The sequence below is a fragment of the Fusarium proliferatum genome, assembly GCF_900067095.1.
Source record: "Fusarium proliferatum ET1 genome assembly, contig: FPRO_scaffold001, whole genome shotgun sequence".
Classification (NCBI taxonomy): Eukaryota; Fungi; Ascomycota; class Sordariomycetes; order Hypocreales; family Nectriaceae; genus Fusarium; species Fusarium proliferatum.
In genome coordinates this window covers 5330196-5354957 of record NW_022194790.1, presented here as the reverse complement: position 1 = coordinate 5354957, position 24762 = coordinate 5330196, and the positions used below count along the sequence as shown (strand labels likewise).

Below are 24762 nucleotides of genomic sequence, written 5' to 3'. Positions count from 1 at the left end.
GAAGCACTGCGTCTGCCCTTCTGGAATTTTAGAATGTGTATGGATGTGACCAGCATACGAGGCGGGCCCGCATCTCTCCCACTTCACTTGGCCATGGACGTGGGCTTGATAGGATGTCTAAAGAAAGCAAGCCACTCGAATCTCCAACGCCGGTTGCTCGCCGACCTGTGCTTTCTTACTGTATGCCCCCCTGCCTTCTGTTACATACAAGGCGGGTCATGGCCCGGGCAGCACTGTATGTACTGATGATTGTACAGTTCCATGCGGAGTGCGAAATCTCTGGACCCTTCATGGTCCTGGACGTTATCATATATGCATTACCTACCTAGTGCCTTGGTGTCCTAGCTGGTTGATATGCTTGTATGGTGCAGTTTATTTTAACCTTCATTCCTCGCGCTGACCAGATATCGAGATCCTGCCCGTCCATATAGGGCCCGGGCGAGCCACCCGTCCAACCCTTCCCTTCCCGGCGGTTCACTCGGCTCTAGCCCGAATCCCCACTGCGACCCTGACTGGGGATTCGTCATCCGCCTCCCACCCACGGCGGCGGATATAACCGTCCTATTGGCGAACACCTGGACAAGGTGGCACCTTCGGAAACCATCATGACCGAACCCATGCCCGCCCGGCAGGCCGTGTGCCCAACGGCAGCTTGCAGCCTTCTAAGTCGACCAGCAAACGATTCCAGTCCACCAGCTCGGCGCAAAGCCTCGAATGGGCCAAGGGCCATTGTAATCGACATGCTCGGACTGCACACAAACGCGAGAGCGACTAATTATTATAGTTCCCGTCTACGGAGTACATCACCATTCTATCCCTGGCCTCAAACTGCCTATCGGTTGCTGACGCCACATATCTGGCATGACAACCATGAATCAGGAGTTAGTGAGCCTTGTGCCGCCCAGTACTGGTTGAGCTCCATAGCTTCATAGCTCCACTAGCCAAGCAGTCAGATAGTAGCCAGATACCGCTGAACCATGCCAGACCGCACAGACGATGTGTTTCAGTTCTGAGACTACACCCTGATGTGTGCAATCGCCTGCAAACATGTCACTTTCACATAAGTAACTCGATTTGATCGATACGTACGAACTTTGGTTCGGCTGCATATTATTGCAAGGTGCTATGCCCGGGGAATCTGGGAATAGATCTGGCTTATTATAGTGGTATTTTGTACATTAGAATCAACTCAACGTGTCTGAGATTGAGGTTGAGATTCGGCGAATTTTCTGGGCCTCATCTACGAATACCTGACCGGCCTTACTATAACAAGGCACGCCGATCTAGGTGCGGGGGTAGCACATGGCATCGCGGATAACACAAGGCACAGATGACCGAATATCGACCGGCTTGGTTGTGCATAACATCTTCCGGAAGTACCAAGCTTTTCTCAGCAGACCAGCGCCGAGAAAAGCTTGGTCCAGACGGGCATATCGGTCAGCAAAGCGCCGGGAAATGGCTCACTCAGTCGTTGGTCACTGAACATATAGTGCGCTTACCGAACCGACCAAGCCTTGAGGGCATATGCTCTATAGTCATGCTCATGCCTGGCATAGCTGAGAGCATTTGGCGCACAGGGTCTTCTTGTTGATGATCAAGTCCAGGATCTCACTACGGACCCGAGTTCTGACATCCGAGGATGGCATTGGGGTTGGTACAAGCACTTGTCTTGTTGGATCGATGGATATACTGCTAGGATCTGGGATTATGACTAGCAACATATTCCAGGATGCCCGTCTCCGCTCGAAACACATTAGCGGCCATGGCTGATCTCAACAGCCCTGCTCAGCCAACTCGTCAAGGGTCCGGCCACCCCTCCACCCAATTTACCATCGCCTGGCCCAGATAATATTTCCGAATCTGCGTTAACGCGCGGAGAGCCCCGGATCACGGACCAGCGCCACTAACACGGTGCTGCTCCTGGTGCTCCTGGTGCTCCTGGTGCTGTTGTGCCCGCCCAGGTAGCTAGTGACGAGCAGCGATATACCTGCCTGCAGGCGCCTCTTCTTCCATACGGTACATTTCCTCTTTCTCTCAGCCTAGTCGCCGTGAGCCAAACCTAACGACGTCAGCTCCGGCCTCGTGGCCTCGCCTTTTCTTTTCTTCTTCGCAGGCCCTTCCAGAACAGAAGATTGTCCCGGGTCTCTAAGGCTGCGACTTCAACACACAGCCGACGCCCTTCTTGAAGTCACTCGTTCTAACCCGGCCAGTACTCCGAGCCGCAGATACTCTCGCCTACCACTGGAACTTTGGACCCCAAATAGACATTCTAAGTCTAGGAGGAGTGCTATCAGGTACAACGGTAACGGCCTAGAGCTTTGCTTAGCCATTCCTGGTCCAAGCATTGTAGTTTGGGAAACCCGCAATCTATTCCTAGTGTTAAATAAGGTGATGAGCCGAATAGCTACTTCGGAGCAAAAAGGTCTCGGGTTACACAGCTTCGCGACACTCAAGATATCCATTTCGCAGAGACGAATTCACACTGTTGATTGCGGACTAGGACACTGGCGGCAAAGATTGAAGGCTCCGTTGCAGGTTTAATTGACAAACAAACGGCATATCCTAGCTTCTTCTTTCCGGGCAAAGCGAGAAACGGGAGTTTGCCCACTTTGTACTTGACGACCTGCAGCTTTCGTTCAACAGAGTTACCTTTATGCTCGTTGACCGACGCCCCCCTAACGTTCATCCCGTTGGGGGACCTTTTGAGGCTTCCTCGACAAATCCTAGTAGAGGCTGGGCACCGAGAGGGCACCCAGCTATGTCAACACCGCAGAACGTTTATGCTCGCTCGCCCAATCTCTCCAACAGATCCTACGACTCGTCTTCTGTCTCATCTGCAACTTCCCCCAAATCTTTGTCCCAGTTTGCGCCAGGGGCCATGAGTACCAACCCACGTTTGAATGTTCCGGCAACGCCCCAACCTATTGGCATCCCCCCTTTACCTCCAGTCACTCAGGGCTTTCAACCGTACGGCCCAATGACCACGTCATCTTCTCTTGGACACGATTCACTCGCTTCGAATGAATCTGTAGCCAGCACTCCGGGACCATCATCCGCCCACTTGACAGGACCAGGTGGTCAGGGACAGAAGAGAGCATACCGACAGCGAAGGAAGGACCCCAGTTGCGATGCTTGTCGAGAAAGAAAGGTGAAATGTGACGCAACCGAGACGACAAGTTGCTCGGAGTGTTCGAGTCGAAATGTCAAATGTCAATTCACCAAGGAGACGAACCGGCGCATGTCGTCTATCAAACAGGTGCAGGACTTGGAGAAGCAAATGGAACGAGTGAAAAGGGAGAACAGTGGATTGCGCCGTATGCTTCAGGATCGAGAAGGGCCCATGGACCTCGATGCTGAAGGAGGTGACGAGAATAGCTTTAGCTTACCAGCCATTGGATCCGAACCGAAGCGACGAAAGAGACCGGCACCAGTTCCAGAGCTAGCGAGAGCGAGAGCCAATGTACGCGATTTCTCCAGAGGTATCTGGAAACTCCCGGCCCAGTATCGTGAACGAGCCCCTATATTCTTCGACCCCCCGAGACCAGAGCTACCTGCTAGGCACGTGGTAGACCAACTGCTGCACGCCTATTGCAACTCGTCCCACTCCATGTTTCCGATCATACACATGCCATCGTTCCGATCTACTATCAACGACCTCTACAACAGCAATGCATACAACAGAATGTCCCCAGCCTGGCTTTCTATGTTCTTCGCAGTCCTGGCAACTGGCAGTCTCTTTAGCCCAACATCAGGCTCCCAGCCAAACTCCTTTTACGAACCTGCCGAATTTCTTGAGATGGTCAACAAGATGATTGACCCATGGTCTAACGACTTTACTCTGGAACATGCCCGGGCACTAACATTAGTAACTCTCTGTCTGAACGAGATGAACCTGAAGTCGGCGGCTTGGGGATGGTTGGGTAGGGCTGTCCGTGTTTCTCAAGATCTCGGCATGCACGTTGAATCAGGACCATGGCCAGTGATTGAAGGAGAGATGCGACGCAGGACCTGGTGGATGATATACATACTGGATAGGACCTTGGCTACTGAGCTGAGCCGACCTGTTCTGATCGACGACGACGACTGTGACGTGTCATTGCCAGCCGGGGTTGACGATCAGTTCATCCACGAAGGAGGCATGTTAGTACCTACGGGGGCGGAACCTTTGACTCACTCTCTACTCGCCGTTATCCATGTTGTACGGTCGTATTCGTCGCTTCTTACAGCGCTGACACCCCAGTCGATGTCATCAGTTCATCTCTCAACCCTTGACACCCATCTAAAGAAATGTCTGAACACCTTTCCGCCAGCATGCGATCCTTCGAGCAGCGTGCCCCTTGCACCTGGCTTTCTTGCTCCGTTGGCATACCTATTCCACGCTCGTCTTCTCCTACATCGGCATCATCTCGATCCTGTGTACCCCCTCGAGGCTCGGATGGCTTCTCTCGAAAGCTGTACTCACATTGCTCTCGAGACCGTATCTCTACTCCATCGATTAAACGGAAGCCTCTTGGCCGACAGTGCAACTACCTTGTTGACAACGCACATATTCCGCTGTGCCCTATTTCTTCTCCTTACAGGTTACATAGACCCTGCAGTGACGGCTGTGAGAGCACTGGCTTCTATCGATCGACAAAGAGATATCACAATCGCCTGCGGTCGTTACCTGTCGTTCTTTGTATCCGCCTTGGCAGCCAAGAGAGCTGAGTGTACAAACTACCTAACAAGGAGTGCTCCGCCGCACTTTGGTTCTTCAAGGCCATCGATAGACCAAGCAGCTCTTCTACAGATGCTGTCACGCGACGAGGATTTGATTGTGTACGTTTCCGCTGATCTTCAAGCATCAACTGATGCCTCGTGGCTTTGGGCAGGCCTAGAGCGAGAGGTCCATCTGCACCAGTCCCCGTCGCCGTTTCAGCATCCTACATCGGCCACCAGAAACGAGTTGTTCAGCCCTGAGGCTCGAACGGGACTGGACGAAGTCGACAACAAAGATTGGGGTGGATGGGCAAGGCTCGAGACGGCCATTCGTGGACTGGATGGTGTGCCAGCCACGACTTCGACCCCCTCGAGTGCAACTTGGACGCTACCTCCGCCCATCAAGAGCGAGACGCCTGGCCCAGCGGTGGAACTCCCAAGGCTAGGCGATGTATCGCGTTTCGGGTCCGAGATACCCAAGTTGGGCGAGGGAAGTACAGCGGTGAGCCCTGTGGCAGGGGGCAGCAGGACACCGAGTGGAAGCGCAACCGCCCCAACTACCAGCAAAGAGCGGTTGAGCATCGCCAATATTATATAAAGAGTTCGGTTGGGAATTATGAAAGCGATTCTTAATGTTTATTTTATGAGCCTTGTCTTCCTTTGTCTAGTGCTGGAAGCTGGCTCACCTGCAAAAGTTGAAGGAACAAGGCGTATATAAACAGCCTGGTTTTGGTGCATTCTGTTTTGACATGGCGTCCTGATATTTTGTTGCGTATAGCTGCCTCCAGGTACTATAGCATAGTACCGCTTGGGGAGAATCTGTACGAAGATACCACGCGCTGCATGAGATGAGTATAGGATTTTTGCATAGCACAGAGGCGCACCCGGCGTTGTTGGGACATGACCCATAGAGCTGTATACTTTCTGCAACGGTCATAATGGATACACGAATTTACCGTTTGTGTGGTAGCACAAGGAGACAAGTTTCAGCTTGAATATCCCATCAAGACCGTTTCATTTATATTCCGTTACCAATTTGAAGTGAAAAGTACGTCAACATCGGTGTGAGTGAAGAATATGTCGGAGCTCAGCTGGGTGTCCCTTTGCTCAAGCCCAGCTTGACAACTCTCTCCCGCAGCATGTCTCGCATATCGCCATTATCATCCATGTACTCGGTCAGGTCAAGGGCCTTCATAGCCCATTGCTGACATAGATTCTCATCACCTCTCGCCAAGATATCAATCGCATGATTAAATGTTGTTGCGATGATCCAGTCCAAGTCCTCTGCAGGAAAAGGCCTCTGCACCTGTGATAAATGTTAGCCCTCCCTAATAATGAACCCCGTCAAGAATCTATAGTGATGGGAAGAACCACTTACTTGGCTTCCTTCGCGTGCTATCTGGACTGCTTGTTCCACAACCTGGAAAGCAAGGTTGTCATCCAGGGGTAGAATAGCTTGGAACATGCAACGCATGTACTTTGCGAGTTGCTGGTTGTCAAATTGCTCCAGTGAGAATATCTCATTGATTATAAGCCGCATGGTTCCATACACGACTATTGGAATTAGTTTTCCGTGTGCGCTGTTAGAGACCAATTGCCACATACCATTTCCTGAAGCTTCACTCCTTAACAAGCAGTCTCCCATTGCCTTATACATAATCTCACTTTTGCAAATTTGGGCCTTCCTGATAATCTGACTAAGATCGTCCCAACTCCTTAAGCACACGGCACTCTCGAAGTCAAAGACAAAAAGCGTTGATAGCTTGGCTAGGAGGTCGGGATATATCTGAGACTTGGGATCGTTTCGGAAATGAGCGTCAAAAAGGGTGTCGAATTCTGAAATGTGCCGTCTTGTTTCAAGGTACTGCTGCAACTGTTCATCAACCTTGTCCTCGGTACGAGCCTGGGAGACAAGTGCCGCGGCGACGACAAAGTGGCAACGGACGGACATAAGTCGTAGATCAGTATCATCCTCCGAAGGAAGATCGGATGGGTAACAATCCACAAATGCGAGACACGCACGGAAAATGCGGATCAGATGCCACAGCCCCTAGACATGACACTTTGTCACACCGATGTTGTATGCGTTCTTTCGAAACCAGTGCAGCTCCGATACTGTGAAGACTTTGCAACCTTGCTCATCCCTTGGATCCAATTTGGCGTGCTCACAAGCTGTGCGCGTTAGAACACAATCAACCTTTTGAGAGAGAGAGCTTACCCCTTTCGAAAATCCGGCAAGTTTCTCCTGCAAGTTCAGGACTTGCGTCTCCTTCGCTACCCCCTTGCGACTCAAGCGAGTGTATAAGCCTGATGGTACACCTCAGAATCGATGGCAGATTGATAGTCAAAGAGCCTTCATCATCAAAGGTTCCAGCAACCGCCTTTAAAGCTTCCAAGGTCATCAGCTTATCGCCGACGTGCTGTGCATCTCTTATACATGCGTATAGTATATCTCGACACTGAGCTTTCTCGGCAAATTTGCCCAGGAATTCGACACATTGACGACCCAAGTCATGGTCCCAGTTCAGAAGAGAAACCCTGAACATGAGGTATCTGGTGAGTGGCTCATCCTGGGTACTTTTAGGCATTGAGTGAAATGCAGAAAATGCAGTCTCTGTATCACTACAAGAAGTAGCGCACAGCACCAGCCTTCTGCTGAACTTGCCCTGGCATGCCTCGCCACTATTCGCAAAGATAGAGTGGAGCGCAGCCTGGCACCAAAGCTGGGATTCTTTGTACTGTTTCTTGGAATAACTAGTATCGAGCTTCTTCCAAATGAGCTTCTCTTGTCAGCCACGTGAATGAAAGAGTGTTGAAGTAGTTAGACTGACAGAAAGTGCAGCAGTCGACGCCTCAACATCACACTGACCAGCTTCTTGAACGAGCTGATCCAGGGTCTGGTTTAAATCTGCTACGCTCACAGACGCGTCTGCTTCCATCGTGCCCATCCAAACTCGCCGGACAACGGCCTTGCCTATCCAGTCCATGTTGCGAAAAGGCATAAGTTTCCTGAGCAATAACTCATCCATGAGACCTATCGCCAAACGGGGACCTCTCATTCGCAGTTCGCTGATCGCATGCAGAAGAAAGCCGAGCCCAGCGTCCGACAGATCAAGCGACCGTATCATACGGCGCAATATACTCGCGCATGCATCAGCGTTGAAGACTTCGCTTGGAGATCGTTGAAGAATCTCGAGTCTCCAATGTAAAACCACTGGCTTGTCCCCGATCTCTGATTCAACATGCGACACTAGATTCTCAGCTTCTTGTAGTCCATCTTGCGATCCTGTGGCGAGAAATGCCTGTATGAGTTCGTGGTGGATGGATATTCGAAGTTCCAACCCTTCTGTTGAAAGCCTTTCTAGCGCTTGGTCATTTATGAGGTCAAGTGCTCGCCGGAGCCACTTCAAAGCCATTTCATTATCGCCCTTGGACAAGAGGTCGCCTCCGATTCCGTGAAACGTGTCAGCCAAATGTTCAGCAGAAATTGGATCGAGATCGTGCAAGAGGACATCTGCTTTGGCGTACATGTGCTCCGCAACGTCGAGACGGCCCTGTTTCCATGACTTGACTGGTCAGCAAGTCGTCAGAGATGCTGTTGCTTAACTCACCAAAGCACATCGCATGGTCAAGTATTCAGCCTCAATCTTTTGCACCTGAGCCCTGTCTTCAGTAGTCAAATTGTTGATATTCTTTAGTTGGTCGATGTAATCCGCGGCTTTGGCCATACTTAGAAGCGCTCCGTCCAGGTCCGATGATTCGACACACACTCGCGCTAGTGTGAGTGACAAGCCCATCATGTATATAATTTCTTCCAGATTATCCCTCCTTTTACCACGTCGATGCTCCCGTGCGAGAGCATGGGCGAGGAAGGCTAGGACCCGAGTGCGAACCAGCAATTGAGTCCTAGAAGCCGACTGTAGGAGGTTGTCCCTCTTTCTCCTTTCTTTGATACATTCGTTCCATAGCTTCCTCCCGATATCCTTGAGATTCCTGGAGACTTCTAACGGAGGAGCAATGCGGTTCTCCGCAAGAACATTGGCTGTGGCTATGTGATGGTTCAGATCGGAAAGGAGAACATCGGTTGAACTCGAGTCACATGAGGTGGGCAACTTGGAAAGGAGATCTGCGGCGAATTCTGTCCCAATACTGCGGGTCAGTAAGATCTACTACATGTATTCGCTGTTCGATCCTTGCCTATGATTTCCTCGAGCTTTTTGGTGCGGTTGATATTGGATACTTCAGCCGACGCCATGACAGGCTTGAAAAGGGGAAAGCAGCCGCCTTGTATTAGAAGCCGTACATTTGGAGAATAACGTGATTATCAGGTATGATATGAACGGAAAGAATAAGATACCTAAGGCAAGCTAGGGTAAATAATTGCTCGACCCAATAAGATCCTCCTGCATTTAGAACCGAGTCATGTGAGTCTACTGCGAACGGAACGGTCGAGAGCAGGAGCGATGAAAGTGCTCCTTCCAACTACCCACCCAACTGCCCAAAGCCGAAAATCGGACTCCAAAGGTCATGAACCCAAGGAAGGACCCGGAAGAACACCATCATCACCGAGGGTCTTCTCAGAAGCAAGATAATATTCAAACTGTCATCTTCTGTCTAACGTAATGCAAATGAATACATACGCTCCGAATCCTTGTATCCAAGCGCCGTTCCCAATCCCGACTATTTTCTTTTTCTTACTAATGTTTGAGGCCTCATAGCACTCTTTTGCAAGTGTGGCAACTCATGTTGTGCTTCTTGTCACGAAGCATCATACATTTACAGCATATACATGTATCAATGTGCCCATGGTTATTGTGCTGGTGGGTCATGCGGCAAGAAATTACCAACAATAAGAGCTGGTCTATTCGAATTAGTCAGTATGCGGAGGCAGATGGAGCCCGAGTGACTAATACGTACAGTTTGTGCTCGTCTCTTCTGATCATGAACGAGAAACAACATTTCACAACTGGATGCGTTGACCCAGGGGTTGGGTTCTTCAGGGAGCAGGCCGTCAAGAGGGTCTCGTGTGCTGGATCGAAGGCAATCGTGCCAAACTCTTCCCAGTATCGCACCATTGATTCTTCTGTGAGGATTTCGTGCAACGCGATTTTGCCCTAGAGTAAGCGAACGTTAGCAATCTATTTGCCAAACCCCCCTGTGCTTTGACTGGCACCAAACTACTGTCACGAGGAGGTGTAGGCCAAGCAAAGCAAGACTTACATCTCTAAGCTGAGCTACTGACACGCCAATCAACTCTGCCATCTCCTTGTTGCCCCTGAAGATTTCACCGGTTCTTCGCCAGCAGCACGCGGGCACTGCCATGCTTGCAAACACCCGGTCATAGTCCATGAGCTGTTTCTCAAACCACATCTCAACGTACACAAGTTCTATATCCGTCAAAGCATGTGCCTTTTCTCGAAAAGCGGGCCGGAACCGGGCGATGGTCCTGAGAATCTTTTCCCTTGACGCTGTTGTGATGTGTGAATTGAGATATGCACCCAAGCGAGAATAACCGTTGATGTAATTGAATGGTTTTAAGAGTCCAGCGTCGTACTTGGCCTTGAGCACACGCGCCATTCGCTCCTCTGGCGTGTCGTTGCCTGATGGGTCGGCAGCTTGTAGATAGTATTCGCGAGCCTTGTCGGCGGGCACAACGCTTCCCGGTCGTGGAATGTTCTTGCCCTCAACATTCGGAGGGGGTGGCAGCATTGATCCCTCTGTCATGTTTGACATGGTGTTTGAACCACCGACTCCCATAGAGGTGTTGGTGTTATTATTACCAAACCTGGGTAGCATTTCCGACTGGCTCTGGCTCGACCGCTTGAATGCCGGGCTCTGCTGTTCCTCTGGCGGCACACTACCGTCATCGAGCAGACTCGTATGGAGGAAATCGTTGAGAAGATTGAACTCGTGAGTGACTTCTGAGGCAATCATGTAATTGGGGTGATAGCTGTTCATATCATGAAAATGGTTCTGAGCTGTCATCCACGCATCTTGGAAACCAGCAACTAGTGAGTGGCGTGTCAGCGATCTCAGATCAGGAACAGATTTCTGGGCTGCCCCAACCTCAGCCCACCCGTCTCCGCTCGTGATTAAAAATCGAAACAAGGGACAGGCCCCTCACAGACCAGGACAAAGGGACACAAAACGTACATTGATTCGCGTTACTGTTGCCGTTGTTCAACGCATTGCCCTGCAGGCCCGAGACCTGGCCGGGTTGCACAATGGACAGTGGGCTACCTTGACCGAGGACTCCCCCAAAAGATTTGGAACCTCGCTGCCTCGTCGTGTCGAACGTTGGGGGAGGTGGGCCCATGGTACTAGAAATCGAGCTACGAGCCATATCGGACTGTGCGTCTGATTCATCAACTACAGAGGGCGCCTGTATGCTCTGGGTGCTTTGGACACTCTTTGCTTTCTTGGAATCGGCATCGCGAGGCTCATCGTGACAGAGATGTCCAATATTCCGTTTAATGCATCTGGTACATGGTCTCTCCTATTCATGGCGTCAGTGACTTGGTTTTGATGGTGTAGAAAGCAAGCCAGCCCCTCCCCTGAATAGCTGAACACAACAGCTGCAGCTCAGGTGTCCCAGCATGTTATCAAGGCAAGAAACAGGGGCCTAGGATCGTACTTACAAGATCGCAAGTCATATGCTGGACGCAGGTAGAAAACGGATTGTCAGCTACAGTTCTCTCAAAGCTCACATGTGCAAAGTGATGGGTAAACTAGACGAGATTTGTCTCATGGGCGCCATGTCCGTCGCACAATAATTCAGCCCAACAAATGAACTGGCTGCTTAGAACGCCTAAAGCTGCTCGAGGTCCAGACAGAACCAATGCGAACGCGCGTCGTTGAACTTGGGGTTGACTTACAGATCGTCGACAATATACGCAAGCTATAATGAAGCGCCGCAGCGATGTCAGCCCAATGCTCTTCTTGTTACGATAGATAGATTCATGCGCCATTTCAACCATGCCCCTGGAATTGGAGTTGACGAGTCGACGGCTTGGCTAGTTGATTGGTCATGTCAAGATTCTTTTGATCGCAACTATCCAGTATCATGACTTTCACTCACAACCCCAGCGCGAACCCTCGTGAGCACATGCGCAACACCACATCTAGAACCTGTGCAAGGGAAGATGCCTAGTGTCATTACTTAGGAAAACGTACCGTGGTTGACTTTGCGTCTCTTTTTCGTAGGGGCCTTATGATTGCCAGAAGCAGTGGCATTCGAGCTCTTGTCGCGATTCACAGCCTTGCCATCGTCGCCTTTGGCAGGCTCCTGCTTAGCGCTCTTGCCCATGGTAGCGGCATTCCGGTCGGTCATTGTGTCTTATGCTCCCATTGGATCTCTTGGTTACGCAAGGCGACGTCAGGTTCGCAGATCATTTGCGGCTCGCTGCAGCAATCTTGTATGGGTCTACAGCTCAGCCGAAGCGACACGATCCATTCGCACGTTGTCGGCGGCCAGTTGTTGCGATTGCGATTGTTATTTCTGCAGTTCCTGTGCGCGGGTGAAGGTTTGTCGACTGTAGCTTTTCCCTGAGAGAGTCGCGCGCGCGTGAATTGGTCCCGTGGAGAGGGGGGGGGGGGGGGGAGGGAGGAAAGTGGCTGCGCAGGTGGTGTGAGCCGAAACGGTCGAAAGGATGAGGTTTTGAAGGGCACGAGTGAGTGCAACGAGATGCAAGAGATGAATTGATAGCTCAGCAGCCGAGGCTGGCCCAGGAGAGGTGAAACAATGGACACCAGAAGCTCGTAGCCGTCCAAGTTGAAAGAGAAGGCGAAAAGACTTACGAGGACCTGGACGGTGAAGTTTGAGCCAGGCGTAGGCGTAGGCTTAGGCTTAGGCCTAGGCTTAGACCTGGGGCCGAAATAGGCTGGTTGACCACCCAGTGACTTGATTGAGGATTGTGGGGGCGCCTAGAAGCAGAAGCAGCACAGGCTCACGAGCGAAGTGGGCCTTGGATCAGTCAGTTTACGTTGAATATCGTCGTGAGGAGCGTGAAAGAGGATCAATCCTTATTAAAGTGATGCGTATTAGACAAGGGCTTGGTCACTGTTAGTCAAGAATTACAAATGAGAGAGTAAGATCTCTCCTTACTTTAGGGACTGAAGAAACAGGACAGAGCCAAAAGTCAACTGCACCTCGTGAGCTCACCCAGGCAGAGGGCTACCAGTGTGAAGGAATTGCTTCCTGGGGGCTGGACCTACACACCTCTTGGAATAGCGGGGTTTAGGGAAGATGCCAGTGGTCCCCGTCTCGGTGAACGAGCGGCCGGGGCGGGTCCGGACGAGTCTCCGTACCGCCGGAGCACAGTCCAGAACCTATTCCCAAAAGCCTCAGACCTGCAGACATACACAAGTAAGTACATTATTCGTACTGATCGATTCATGAGCTTCTGATGCCGATCCAGCTGGCTTCCAATTTAATAGCTTCCAACTGCCGGCAACCGAGGCAAACGCAGTCAGCCGAACGGTCTTATACAGAATTCATAACCTAGGTACGCTAGGAGAGGTAAGAAAACTTCGGACCTTGGTCGTAAGTGATAAAAAAAACTTAGGTAACTTAGCATAAGCTTAGGATGCCCTTTGCTAAGTTTATTTTGATACCATATGCATAATGTAACTACACTATACAGTGTTACAAGACAAGACGAAAGCCGTTGTTTATGCATTTGCCTCACTTTATGGGGTACATACTTCTCAGCCTAGGCTATTAAATGGAGGGCATATAACTGCCAAAATGGGAGATATACGTCCATATCTGAACAAGACAGAAAAGACAGGCCTCCAATCGAGCTCCAACATCCTCACATCTGCTGACCCCAGCCTCCAATTTCAAAGTCAGGTACAATCCCAATCTCTCCAACAATCAGACCATTTTATTCCTCTCAAATCATAAAAAACAGGCCGTGCACAAGTCAGGGGCCATGAGTCTTTTCTTGACCATTTCTGACATGATCTTGTAGAAAGAAAGGACCTCCTGGTACGATAAATGCTCCAGGGCATGCTGACCTTGACCTTCGGTGAAAGAGAATGGCGCTAAATAAACTCACAGCAGGCTGAAACACTTGTCCAAATCGAGTAATAGCTCGTCTGGGGCATCTCTGCGCGTTATTATTCCTTCACTGCAACACTATGATGTTAATATCACTTCTCATTTTGCACTATATTAATTGCCGCATAGCATCCTTTCCTCGTTTATCTATATCGCTGATGTCATATTGTGAACTTGCCGTTGAAGTATTCTTGTAGCTCGTCGCTCTCATTCCGAATGTCGGCGATTCACGGCTAGCTCACTCTTTGTGGTTGACGACTTTGGAAGGTTAAAGAGGATTTTGACCAATAGGATTTGATCCATATTCTGTTCGTAACTTCGTTTTACTTGGGCCAAGACGCACGTACATCACCAAGGTCAAAGATTCTGCCATACAACATGATACATGATATTTCATATTATGTACTCGTAAAGTGTGCCTGACCATGTCAACCTTAACTCCAATAGTAAGAGGTATCCTAAACACCAAAATCCCTGCTAGACCTCATAGTCCCTCCCTGAAGGGTCATGTATCAGACTAGATCGCAACGAAGAAACTCCTCTCTCCCTCCTTGGGCAAAACTCTCGCCTTGCGCATAATCTCATCCTCACACGCCAATCGGATCCTTTCAGGTGTCGCTGGACTCTCGAGCCGCAGAAGCCCCTCACAAGAGTCATCGCCGATCGTAGCCTTTACTCCGGATTGTGCGCGCGCTGCCTTGAGTGCATCTCGAATAGCGAAGAAGACCGAGCTTCCCATGAAGAATGGCGGTTCACCCACACCACGGCTGCGTTGAATGGTACGTAGCTCTTTCCATTCCACGTCTTTGAGAAGTGACACGTTGAAAGTCTGAGGGATATCTCGGAACCCAGGAATCTTGTATGCGCCAGGACCCCGTGTGAAGAGATGTCCGGCCATGGGACCGTTACGTAGCCACAACGATTCTTCCATTGTGAAGAGACCGAGACCTTGCATGAACGCACCCTGGATTTGACCATAGTCGATCGCTGGGTTGATAGACTGACCAACATCCATCTTGATGTCTGCGCGTATGCAGGTCCACGTTCCAGTCAGCAGGTCAAGTTCCACTTCAGCTGCGGCAACTCCCTGAGTGAAGTAGAAGAACATCTTGCCCTTGTTAGTATTCCAGTCGTATCCAATTTCGGGCGTCTTGTAGAAGCCTTGGGCAGAAAGATTGACACGGTCGAAGTAAGCAGCATGGGCGAGATCCTTCATGGTCGCCTCAGGGCCCAGCTTCTTTCGATATGGTGCTAATCGCTCGTTCAGCTGCTCACATGCGTTGAAGATGGCGTATCCGTTCAGATCTGACGAGGCCGAAGCAGCTGTTGCAGAGGCGTTGGCCACTGTGTTGGTTGAAGTCTCGGATATGAAGACATTGTCCAATGGAACACCCAGTGCTTGTGCTGCAATTTGGGTGAGCTTGGTATACAAGCCTTGTCCCATCTCAGTACCACCATGGGCCACCAAGACAGAGCCGTCGTGATAGATGTGCACCAAAGCGCCAGCCTGATTCAGAAATAGAGCGGTGAACGAAATACCAAATTTGGTCGGAATCAATGCCAGACCTCTCTTCCGCCACTTGTTCGTTTGGTTGAAATCGGTAATGGCATGTCGGCGTGCTTCGTACATCGCCTCTTCCTGCACCTGCTTGTACATCAGGGGAACATGCCAATCTCCAAGACCTTGCCCGAAATGAGTCTGGCCGTCCTTCTCGTACAAGTTGATCTGGCGCAGCGTCTCGACGGGCATTCCCAATCGGTCAGCCACCTCCTCCATGTACGACTCTGCGATGAACATGCCCTGAGGTCCACCAAATCCTCGGAACGCAGTGTTAGACATCGTGTTCGTCTTGCACAAGCGTCCTCGAATGTACACATTAGGAATATCGTAGCAACCATCGATATGGGTCATTGCTCGCTCGCACACGGCTGCACTGAGGTCGAACGTCCAACCTGCATTGTTGAAGACATCGCAATCCAAAGCTTTGATCTTACCGTCTTTGTTCACTCCGACCTTGTACTTGCCAAGGAAGGGATGGCGTTGTCCGCTCGTAACCATGTCTTCCTCTCGCGACAGCATGTATCGGACTGGTCTCTTGGTCTTCTTTGCGGCGAGCGCCAAGATGGAGCTGAGAATCACTGATCGTGACTCCTTTCCTCCGAAACCGCCACCCAGTCGCTTGACACGAACAACAACCTTATTTGACTGTACATCGCAAACTCGCGAAGCGAATACTTGTCTGAAACAAGGGTTAGTATCCAATATTGGCAAAACAGGAATAACAAGAACAAGACTCACGTTTCGTTGGCGTTCTGAGTACTGGCAAAGATCTCCATCTCTCCATCCTCAGGCTTGGGGACAACCAAGCAAGCATTGGTCTCGAGGTAGAAATGCTCTTGACCGCCCATTCTCACTGTTCCAGTGAACACATGGTCACACTCCTTGAAAGCCTTCTCCGTATCTCCCTTCTTGATTTGTCGGTAGAAGTTGTGGTAGCTATCGGCTGCAATAGCATCCTCAATCGAGAGAACGGATGGCAAATCTTCATATTCAATCTTGACTGCTCGAGCAGCCTCCTGGGCTCGCAGGGGAGAAGTCGCCAGAACTAAGGCAATCGGCTGACCAACGGTCAGAACCTTGCCCTCAGCGAAAAAGACCTCGTCAAAGTGAGGAGCACCGAATTTATTGGCATCAGGGGATGGCATGTCATCCTTATCAACAACATCCACTACTCCCGGAATATCCAAAGCAGCCGAGTAATCAATAGAGATGATCTTGGCGTGTGCTCGTTTCGAAAGGACATAACAGGCGTGAAGCTCGTTCTTCATGGCAGGAATATCGTCGGTGTATTGCGCCTCGCCTGTTGTTTGCTTGAGGGCAGCCAGATGGGGGTTAGATTTGCCAGTCACTTCCTGCTTATAAGCCGCAGCGGCGTCTTCATCGACTGCTCCACTGGACAAGTCTCGTTCAATCTCGTCAATAGCCTCCTTGTCAACCTGCTCTGAGCTTCCATCGAGGATCGTCAAAACGTCATGGTAAAACCGGTAGAAGAATCCAAAAGCCAAAGACTTTCGGTAAGATGCCATGCCACCCGGAACACTAAATTGCAAGTCAAAGTCGCGACCAAGAGCGTTCATAGTTCCCTCCAAAGTCTCCAAGTCGGCAAACCGTCTCCCAACAAGGTATTCCATGGCTGTTTTGGCAGCAGCCGTCATAGCAGCCATGCCACCATAAATGAGGGCTGCTTCTTGAACGATACCTTCATCATCCAAGCGAACCCGCAGAGCTCCAGTGACAATAGCTATATCGTCATCCTTTCTCTTGGCCTGCTTGTATGCTCTGAAGTATTCGCCCTTACTCTGAGTGACTGGAATTCGTATCGACGCAATGATCGCATCCTGTGCGAGTGCTGTCTTTCGATAACCTGTAAAGAACTGTGAAACAGGGATCTCTGTTTCCTTGGAGGACGACTTGGCCACTAATACAGCATTTGCAGCCCAGAATACGGGGTTGAGATCTGAGATGGGCGATGCAGTGACCAAGTTACCCGCAGGGGTACCAACGTTTCGAATTTGTCGCCCAGCGAAGAACTTGAGCTGCTTGAGCATCGCCTCAAATACCTGTGCGCGTTCCCGTCCATAGTGAGGGATAGCATGCTCGCAAATACTCTCAAGGTCAGTCAGGATAACATTTCCGCCGATCTCAAGATGGTCGTCCTTGAACGTGTACTGCCGCAACTCCGCAATATCGCCAACATAAACTGACACAGGGTACTCCAAAGCCTTGAACTTTGTTTCGATCTGAGTTTCTGTGCTTCCACCGATAATCTTGGCCTGAGGATGAGCACTCTTGATCTGCAGGAGTTGCTCGACGGTGACAGGACGATACCATCTCCGTCTCTTGTTTCCGAAAGCCAAAGGCCGGAAGTCATGTCTCTTGAGAGCCGGTGGGAAGATAAGCTCTGTGTCTGGGTTATACTCGATGAACCCTGGAGGCGTGAACCTTTTGATAGGTGCATCATCGAGGTTTGCTTTGTCCATGCAGCAACCTCCACTCGGTGGACCGTTGCCGTTCTCCATGCAGCATCCAGTACCCCCTGCTTTCTTAAACTTCATACCCGGCTTATCAACACTGAACGTTTGAGCCGCATCTAGGATAGAACGGTAGCCAGTACATCGACACAGGTTGCCATCAAACGCCTCCTCAACATCATCTTTGGAGGGTGAGTCGTTGTTTCGCAGTAAAGCATACAAGCTCATCACAATACCAGGAGTACAGAAACCACATTGGCTGCCATTGGACTTGGCAATGCGCTCCTGAGTTGGGTGGGGCTTCTGGGAGCTACCGATACCTTCAACGGTAACGACATGTTTACCGTCTAAACTGACGAGAGGAGCCAGACACGCGTTGACACTGGCATGGTAGATCTTCTTAGTTGTTGGGTTATACTGGCTGACCACGATTGTGCAAGCTCCGCAACCACCTTCGCCACAGCCACTATCATTGTCAGAACCGCAAGAAACTGGGGCTGCTATAAGTGCTTACAGTTTTGTTCCTGTGAGACCAATTCCTCGTAGGTATTCTAAGACTGTGACCTCTGGATCTATGTCGTCCAGAACAACTTTGGTCCCGTTGAGATAGAATCGAAGGGTATCATCGAATTTAGAGGTTAGGGTTGCCAAGGGCTCAGGATTGGACTCCCTTGTGGGAGATACAGCGCTAGGCGCCATGATAGCGATGAATCAAAGGAATGGGTATCTTGAATGGTTGTTGGGAAGAGAAGAAGAGTCCAAGAGTCAAAAGGGAAAGGATAGAAAAGACAACGGGGCCCCTGTGGCTCTTATCAACAAACGAACCGAGGCGTTGTACAGTTGCTGTAGAAGGGATAGAGGGCTCAGGTTCACGAGGCGTGGCCGGCAACGGTTAGACAACGGGTTCAAGTTGAGAATCTTCCCTGCGTCATATTGACAAAAAACAATTGGACCTTGTGCAACGGCACCTTCCTCTTCCTAACGAGATACCCGTGATAGCCAAACAGTGAACGAATGAGAGGACGGACTGTTTCTGTTTAGGACGTGTCAAGGTTAACTCATCGCCACTGATAAGCCCAAGATTTGCACCCCCGCTCTCAGCTACAGCAGCCACTCAGTGCTTGTTCCCTCTGTTGCCTGTGCGGGGAAGAGAGCCTCTACCCCACGATGCAGCTCGCTAACGGCCGGCTCCGCGACCACGATAGGCCAGTTCCACGATCGGGATCCTCCACTTTGACATCGGAGTTCAGAGACAAGACTGTAGATATTCTGCATATAGCGGTGAACTATGAATGTAGCAGCTGTAGGATAAATCTAGAGAAATGCTGTAGTTCCTGTAGTCTCCATCGGACTCGAAGACATAGTAGCAGGGATCCAGATAGTGATAGAAAGGCTTGACCAACCAGAGGATTCCTCACACCCTGGTTATCGTCTATCTCACAGACTCATGCACATCCTAGGAGGCACTGAGATACGAACCAACTGCACTATAGGACTTGCAGAACAAATATGAGATCTACGAAGCCCGTCTAATCTAACGCTCCGACTCTTTACTTTCTTTCTGTCTAACACGCTCTACTCTTGAATGTACGTCTTCAGCCCCCTTAGCCTCTCCTTAGCCTGCTCCAAGATATCATCGTTCTTACACACAGCAAATCGGATATAATCCTCCGCCAAGTGCGCATTGTTCGGAGTATAAAATTCCGTAGGAGGAATAGCCGCAACACCAATCTCCTGGATGAGGAACCACGCCAGCTTGAAATCTCGAGGCCGGCTTGCGACGTGAGGAGGAAAGGGGTAGTCCTCTGGTAGCTTGACCTTGGCCATGTTGACAAGCAGGAAGTAACCGCCCTCGGGGTATGTCACGGGTAGGTTGAGTTCCTCGAATACCTCGTTGAGACGGTCGACCTTTGCCTTCATCTCCTTGATGGTCTCATCCCAGAAACCATTCTTGTCGGCTTGCTCGAAACCAATGGCGGCGGCTTCTTGAAAGGGGGCGGGTGTTGAGAAACAGATGCGGGTGTGAGCGGCAGTGACGGGCTGGATCAGCTCGGGGGGGCCAATCAGCCAGCCTGTAAAGTATTAGGAAAATGTCATATCTCGGCAACAGACTCTTCACATACCGACACGCCAGCCGGTGGCATAAAAGTTCTTGCCAGCAGATCCAACAGTGAGAGTGAGCTTCTCCACCTCAGGAGAAAGGTTGGCAATTCGTGTGAACGGCACGTAGAAAAGACGGTCATAAACCTCATCTGAAAGAATGATAGTCTGGTGCTTGACAGCCAGATCGGCAATCTTTTGTAACTCGTCCTTGTGGAAGACCTTGCCTACAGGGTTGTCTAAAGGAGGTCAGCGCTGATATAAGCGGGAAGTTTGTGATACTCACGGGGAGTGTTAATGACAATCATCTTGGTGCGGGGCGTGAAGGCCTTCTCAAGCTCGTCAAAGTCAATTGTCCAGTCTGCAGCAGAAGAGTTCTTTGTGGCTCCTGTCTCGGGAGGATGAAGGGGAACATAGACGACCTTGCCTCCGGGCATTTGAATGTTGCTAATGTATCTACACCAACGTTAGCTTAGTATTTAATACACGAAATAAGGGCACTCACTGATCAAAGAAAGGCTCAAACACAATAACCTCGTCGCCAGGTTCAATAAAACCCATGAACGCACTCAGCATACCCTCATTGGCACCAGTTGTGATGATAATATCAGTCTCAGGGTCCAACTGACGCCTCCAGAATGGCGAGTACGCATCCGCAAGGGCTTTCCTCAACCGCGGTCGTCCCTTAGCAGGCGCATACTGATTGCACTCAACACGATCCAAAGCCTCCTTGGCAGCGTTAAGAATGAAGTCAGGAGGGTTGTAGCCAAAGAACCCCTGGCCCAAGTTCACAATAGGCTGGATAGGTGAAGACGCAGCGGCCTCATTGATCATGGACCTATTTCGGCCGAGTTAGTTATCGTTGTTCCTGACAGGATTTGTACGAAACCTACCAAACATCCTTCTTCTGGCCCTGGACTCGAGCCGCGGGCTTGAGCTTTTGCGTCTGGTTACTCATGACGCTGACACTGCTTGAGAATGACCTTGATGAGTGAAGAGGGATAATGCTTCGGAGTGTAGTCCGGAGCACGGATTGGGAGGGGCGGCTCGGGCTTAATATGGAGCGCAACATCAACAGCGACGAAAGGGTCCTTTTCCAGTATTAGTCAAATTCTTCGACAACTGTACTGTAGCAGAGATACTCACGTATAATTCTCCCAATGAGAGGAACCACGCCTTGACAAATTAGATCAATAGCAGTCTTTCTCTCCACAAGTAGCTCGTGTCTCGAACGGTTGCGACATCGCCGTAACCGGGAGCGATAAGTGATGACTAATAACTTTTGCGGGGGTTTAATTCTCCTACTAATCGCGTCATTAGCTCCGATGATGAGCACTGAAATTGGGTTATCAGGATTGGCTCGCAAGGTTGTGTCCGGCTCTTGATGTTGATGCTGCTGTAGAATGCCATCGGCTTTGTTCCGACGATAAGCTCTTCTATCCCTTGCTGTCCGCTCTGAATCTCTTGTCCAGATAGCGAGACCGGAGCGCTCTACTATCAGTCGGAAAAGTACGACATGAGACTCCATACATACAGATATCCGTGACAAGGGTCAACTGACATAGGGACGGCTCATAGTTCTGATGCCGATAATGCTTAATGAGGAACTGGAATGTCTTCAGAGAACAACTCGTCGCTGTCGCAAACACCACACGTAAATCAGTTGCTTTAGTACAAATAACTTTATTGACTTAAGATATCACCAAGTGCGAGAACACCCTGCTATACAAGTCTCATCCTGCACTACTCCGTAGTTACATTCGCTGTTCTCTCTGTCCATATCCAGTCTCCGTGTTGCTGTTCTCTCTGTCCATATTCAATCTTTTTCATGTCGCTCTAACAGTTCCCATCAATGAACTCTTGCTTCAACTCGACGACAGATAACCCGGCAAAGGACAAGGCAGCTTTCTCTACCAAAACACCAAAGGCTGGAAGCCCTCAGGAGACTTCAGCTCCTCGACAAAGTAGGGGCCAGCCTCCAGACGCTCAGTCACCAACTTCACCAGCTCGGAAGCGGTGATCCGTTTGTTATGATCCCACTCCAGCAGGCGCAGCAGGATCTGCAAACGGTCATCGCCATGATTTCGCTTATGCAGCTCGTGTGTGTGGTTGGAGCACTTTTTGGGATATTGCTTTTCTTGCTTCACAAGACAACGAGGCCACTGGGCCATCATCCCAAGAAGTGAGATCCCGAGTGCCCAGATGTCGTCGCTCTTGCCGGAATTTCTGCCGTATCTCTCCATGTAGGGCGACCAGTAAGATCGGGTTCCGTACGGTCGTTTCATCGGGTCAATATGCTGGACCTTCATAACCTCAGCACAGTCGCCGAGGACAACATCAACTGGGGACCAGGATCGAACAATGATGTTACGCGGCTTAATGTCGGTGTGAAAGAGTCCCTTCTCATGCAGATACTCCACGGCCTGCCCAACCTGGAGCATGACTTGCAAGGTCTCTTCACCTTTGAAGCCTCTGGGGTTGTCATGAATTCTGTCTTGAAGACTACCCCCGGCACAGAGCTCCATGACAAGGACATTGGCGGCTGGATTATGCTTGTCCTCACAGTATTCGACGAGCTTGACGATTTGGGGCTACATAAATACATGGTCAGTTATGATGTTCAACACCGCAATACGTAAAGACTTACATGATTCAATCTAGTCAAGTTTCTGGCTTCCTCTCGCAGGTGACCGTAATTCTCAGGAGAGACCTTGCCGGCGAATAGGCTTCCGGTTTTGACGTTCAGGACCTTGTAGACGGTGGCACATGCGCCTCGGCCTAGTCGAGTTCCTCGACGATAGGAGCAAGTTGGGAACTCATTCTGGGGTACGAGGGATGCTCGAACGTCCTCGTCGGTCCAAGCGGTGATGCTCATAGTGAATGATGTTGTTGTATTTCACACAAGCCTTGATAGTTTTGAAGGTTGGAAAGGTTAGAAGGTGATGGTGAAGAAAGGGAAGGGAAACAAAGTTGGCAAGGCCATATCGAAGAAAGAAATGTATCAATTCCCGGACCACAATGTAGTGTAACCGCTGCCAGTGGTTGTGCGTCACAGAGATGAGAGGACAGTGTCAACTGTTCATTGCCTGCCACTGCAAGAACAACCAATAGATCTCGTTTATGCCTTGAGAACTGCCACTGTACCATGAAGTCAACAACTTCACTTGGCCTTTGAATTGTATAATGAATTCTTGGTACATGTTCAAGCAATACAGTGCCATTGTTTCCTTACCCAGAAATCCAATACAAGCCTTGCAGCAGAGCAATATCTCAAGTGACCTCAGGGAGCAAAACATCAGACCTTGATAAGGGGTGTCAAAATAAACTCATCAAAAGGTATCGTAAAGATATCCTAAACTTATACTATGTTGACCAAGTCTTTTTATCGTTTAGGATCAAGATATCGAGTTTTCTTTTCCCCCTTGAGTGACAACCCAAATTGCACACCTAGCATACCTAACCGGACCATTTTTAATTGGACAAGAGCACATCATCAAGTCGTAGAGAGGGTGATTCGCTTCAATTTAAGATGAGTTCGCTAATGCATACCCAAGATATATGCTGAATTTTCCTGCTTTCATGTCTTCCATGTCTTTCGCTGAGTATTACTTCTCTCACAATCGGTGGAATCGGCATAATTTTGTACCCCTGGCTCGCGCCACAAAGCGACCTCCCAGCCATGCCAGCTAAGCAAGCAAATGTCGAATATTGTCCCTGATGAGCCTGAAATACGTACCCCTGAACGTGACCGCGAGAGCCAGGTTTGCCAAGAAGAGGCCTTCCCAGAAAATCGTCATAACTGGGAGATCAGGACCATCCGGATGAACAACTGAAAGGTTAGGCTGAATGGAGTCGACACCATAGACACAGTAGTACTCACGGACTTGCCAGACAAACGCTATTATGGCTGCGTTGATACCATAGCGTACAAGCTGGGAAACCATTATTGGTCGTTTCCTGGGAAGCCGGCTCGAGTGGGCTGCAAGTAGAAGACTCGTTGGTTCAAGGTTCAAAAGGGAGCTCAGAGATTTGCCGTTGACGATGAACTATTGGTATTTGTATTGATAAAGGTGATTCAAGTGAAGAGTTTGGTAATGATTGGATTTGTTTGGAACCTAAGGTACCCGAGTGAGGAGAGTCTTAGAGGTAGGTAGGTCATAAGGTATGTGATTTTGGTCACCGAGGTAAGAGCGACTTCCTGATTTTAATTAAACTCGACAAAGGGCAAGCTGAGCTCATGCTAACTTACCTAAACCTTTTGTCTCTTAGGGTCCTCTTGACCTAAAGTAAGTAGGTACGTATGAGGTTGCAAAAGGGTGAGGGAACTCTTTCCTAGACACAGCTTCGAACGAGACCTCTGCTTATCAAACTCCGTGTCTACTTAGGGAGGTATAGAGGGACTCCTCGTGGCTTGAGGCCACTCGTTCAGTTGAGTTTCAAGGCTCAAGGCAGCGACTGTGTGATCAGCTGAGACTCAATATCAAGGTTATTGTGGTTTGTTTTGGCGTATATGATGACTTATTTATATTGTGTCATGTTGATAACAAACGCTTTGTTTTGTTTACATCACCAGCGTTTTTTGCTTTACTTCGCGTATTACTACATTGGCATTTTAACTTCTGAATCATTGAAACTCTGTTGACTTTCGGGCGTCTCTGAGGGCGCCGGTCGTGCACCTGATACTACATAAACACACTTCCCTTCGTCATGCGTCTTAACCTGATCGTCATATGCGTATCACTCCATGTCCCCCAACTCCCATTCGCCTAATGCATACCATAAACACTGAAATCCATAAACGCCTTCCCATGGTTCCAAAGGTAGTTGCTAAAATTGAAGAGGGTATTCGGATACATAGTCTACAGCTGCTT

The 24762-nt window shown here is 49.9% G+C and overlaps 7 protein-coding genes across 7 annotated transcripts; 1 reads left to right on the top strand and 6 right to left on the bottom strand.

Annotated features, from left to right (window-relative positions):
• Nucleotides 1–2758: 2758 nt before the first annotated feature.
• Nucleotides 2759–5296, top strand: FPRO_00345 (putative ZFR1 regulator of fumonisin biosynthesis; the record flags this gene model as incomplete). Its single annotated transcript, XM_031225494.1, has 1 exon — nucleotides 2759–5296. The coding sequence occupies one exon, from the start codon at nucleotides 2759–2761 to the stop codon at nucleotides 5294–5296; it is 2538 nt and encodes an 845-aa protein (XP_031076125.1).
• A 489-nt stretch (nucleotides 5297–5785) lies between these two features.
• Nucleotides 5786–8495, bottom strand: FPRO_00346 (related to transcription factors; the record flags this gene model as incomplete). The annotated part of the gene is made up of 7 exons (XM_031225493.1): nucleotides 5786–6004; nucleotides 6077–6252; nucleotides 6304–6748; nucleotides 6815–6870; nucleotides 6917–7478; nucleotides 7530–8252; nucleotides 8310–8495. 7 exons carry the CDS (start codon nucleotides 8493–8495, stop codon nucleotides 5786–5788), a joined length of 2367 nt encoding a protein of 788 aa, XP_031076124.1.
• Nucleotides 8496–9507: 1012 nt separating this feature from the next.
• On the bottom strand, nucleotides 9508–12028 carry FPRO_00347 (related to transcription factors; the record flags this gene model as incomplete). The annotated part of the gene is made up of 7 exons (XM_031225492.1): nucleotides 9508–9559; nucleotides 9616–9812; nucleotides 9919–10706; nucleotides 10852–11194; nucleotides 11337–11354; nucleotides 11574–11596; nucleotides 11872–12028. 7 exons carry the CDS (start codon nucleotides 12026–12028, stop codon nucleotides 9508–9510), a joined length of 1578 nt encoding a protein of 525 aa, XP_031076123.1.
• A 2248-nt stretch (nucleotides 12029–14276) lies between these two features.
• Nucleotides 14277–18490, bottom strand: FPRO_00348 (putative xanthine dehydrogenase; the record flags this gene model as incomplete). Its single annotated transcript, XM_031225491.1, has 3 exons — nucleotides 14277–15999; nucleotides 16059–18257; nucleotides 18306–18490. The coding sequence occupies 3 exons, from the start codon at nucleotides 18488–18490 to the stop codon at nucleotides 14277–14279; spliced, it is 4107 nt and encodes a 1368-aa protein (XP_031076122.1).
• Nucleotides 18491–19366: 876 nt separating this feature from the next.
• FPRO_00349 (putative BNA3-Arylformamidase) lies at nucleotides 19367–20849 on the bottom strand (the record flags this gene model as incomplete). The annotated part of the gene is made up of 5 exons (XM_031225490.1): nucleotides 19367–19863; nucleotides 19915–20130; nucleotides 20178–20347; nucleotides 20397–20729; nucleotides 20785–20849. The coding sequence occupies 5 exons, from the start codon at nucleotides 20847–20849 to the stop codon at nucleotides 19367–19369; spliced, it is 1281 nt and encodes a 426-aa protein (XP_031076121.1).
• Nucleotides 20850–21801: 952 nt separating this feature from the next.
• On the bottom strand, nucleotides 21802–22766 carry FPRO_00350 (uncharacterized protein; the record flags this gene model as incomplete). The annotated part of the gene is made up of 2 exons (XM_031225489.1): nucleotides 21802–22482; nucleotides 22539–22766. 2 exons carry the CDS (start codon nucleotides 22764–22766, stop codon nucleotides 21802–21804), a joined length of 909 nt encoding a protein of 302 aa, XP_031076120.1.
• Nucleotides 22767–23384: 618 nt separating this feature from the next.
• FPRO_00351 (uncharacterized protein) lies at nucleotides 23385–23835 on the bottom strand (the record flags this gene model as incomplete). The annotated part of the gene is given in 3 exon segments (XM_031225488.1): nucleotides 23385–23429; nucleotides 23441–23577; nucleotides 23628–23835. The coding sequence occupies 3 exon segments, from the start codon at nucleotides 23833–23835 to the stop codon at nucleotides 23385–23387; spliced, it is 390 nt and encodes a 129-aa protein (XP_031076119.1).
• Between the last annotated feature and the right edge of the window lie 927 nt (nucleotides 23836–24762).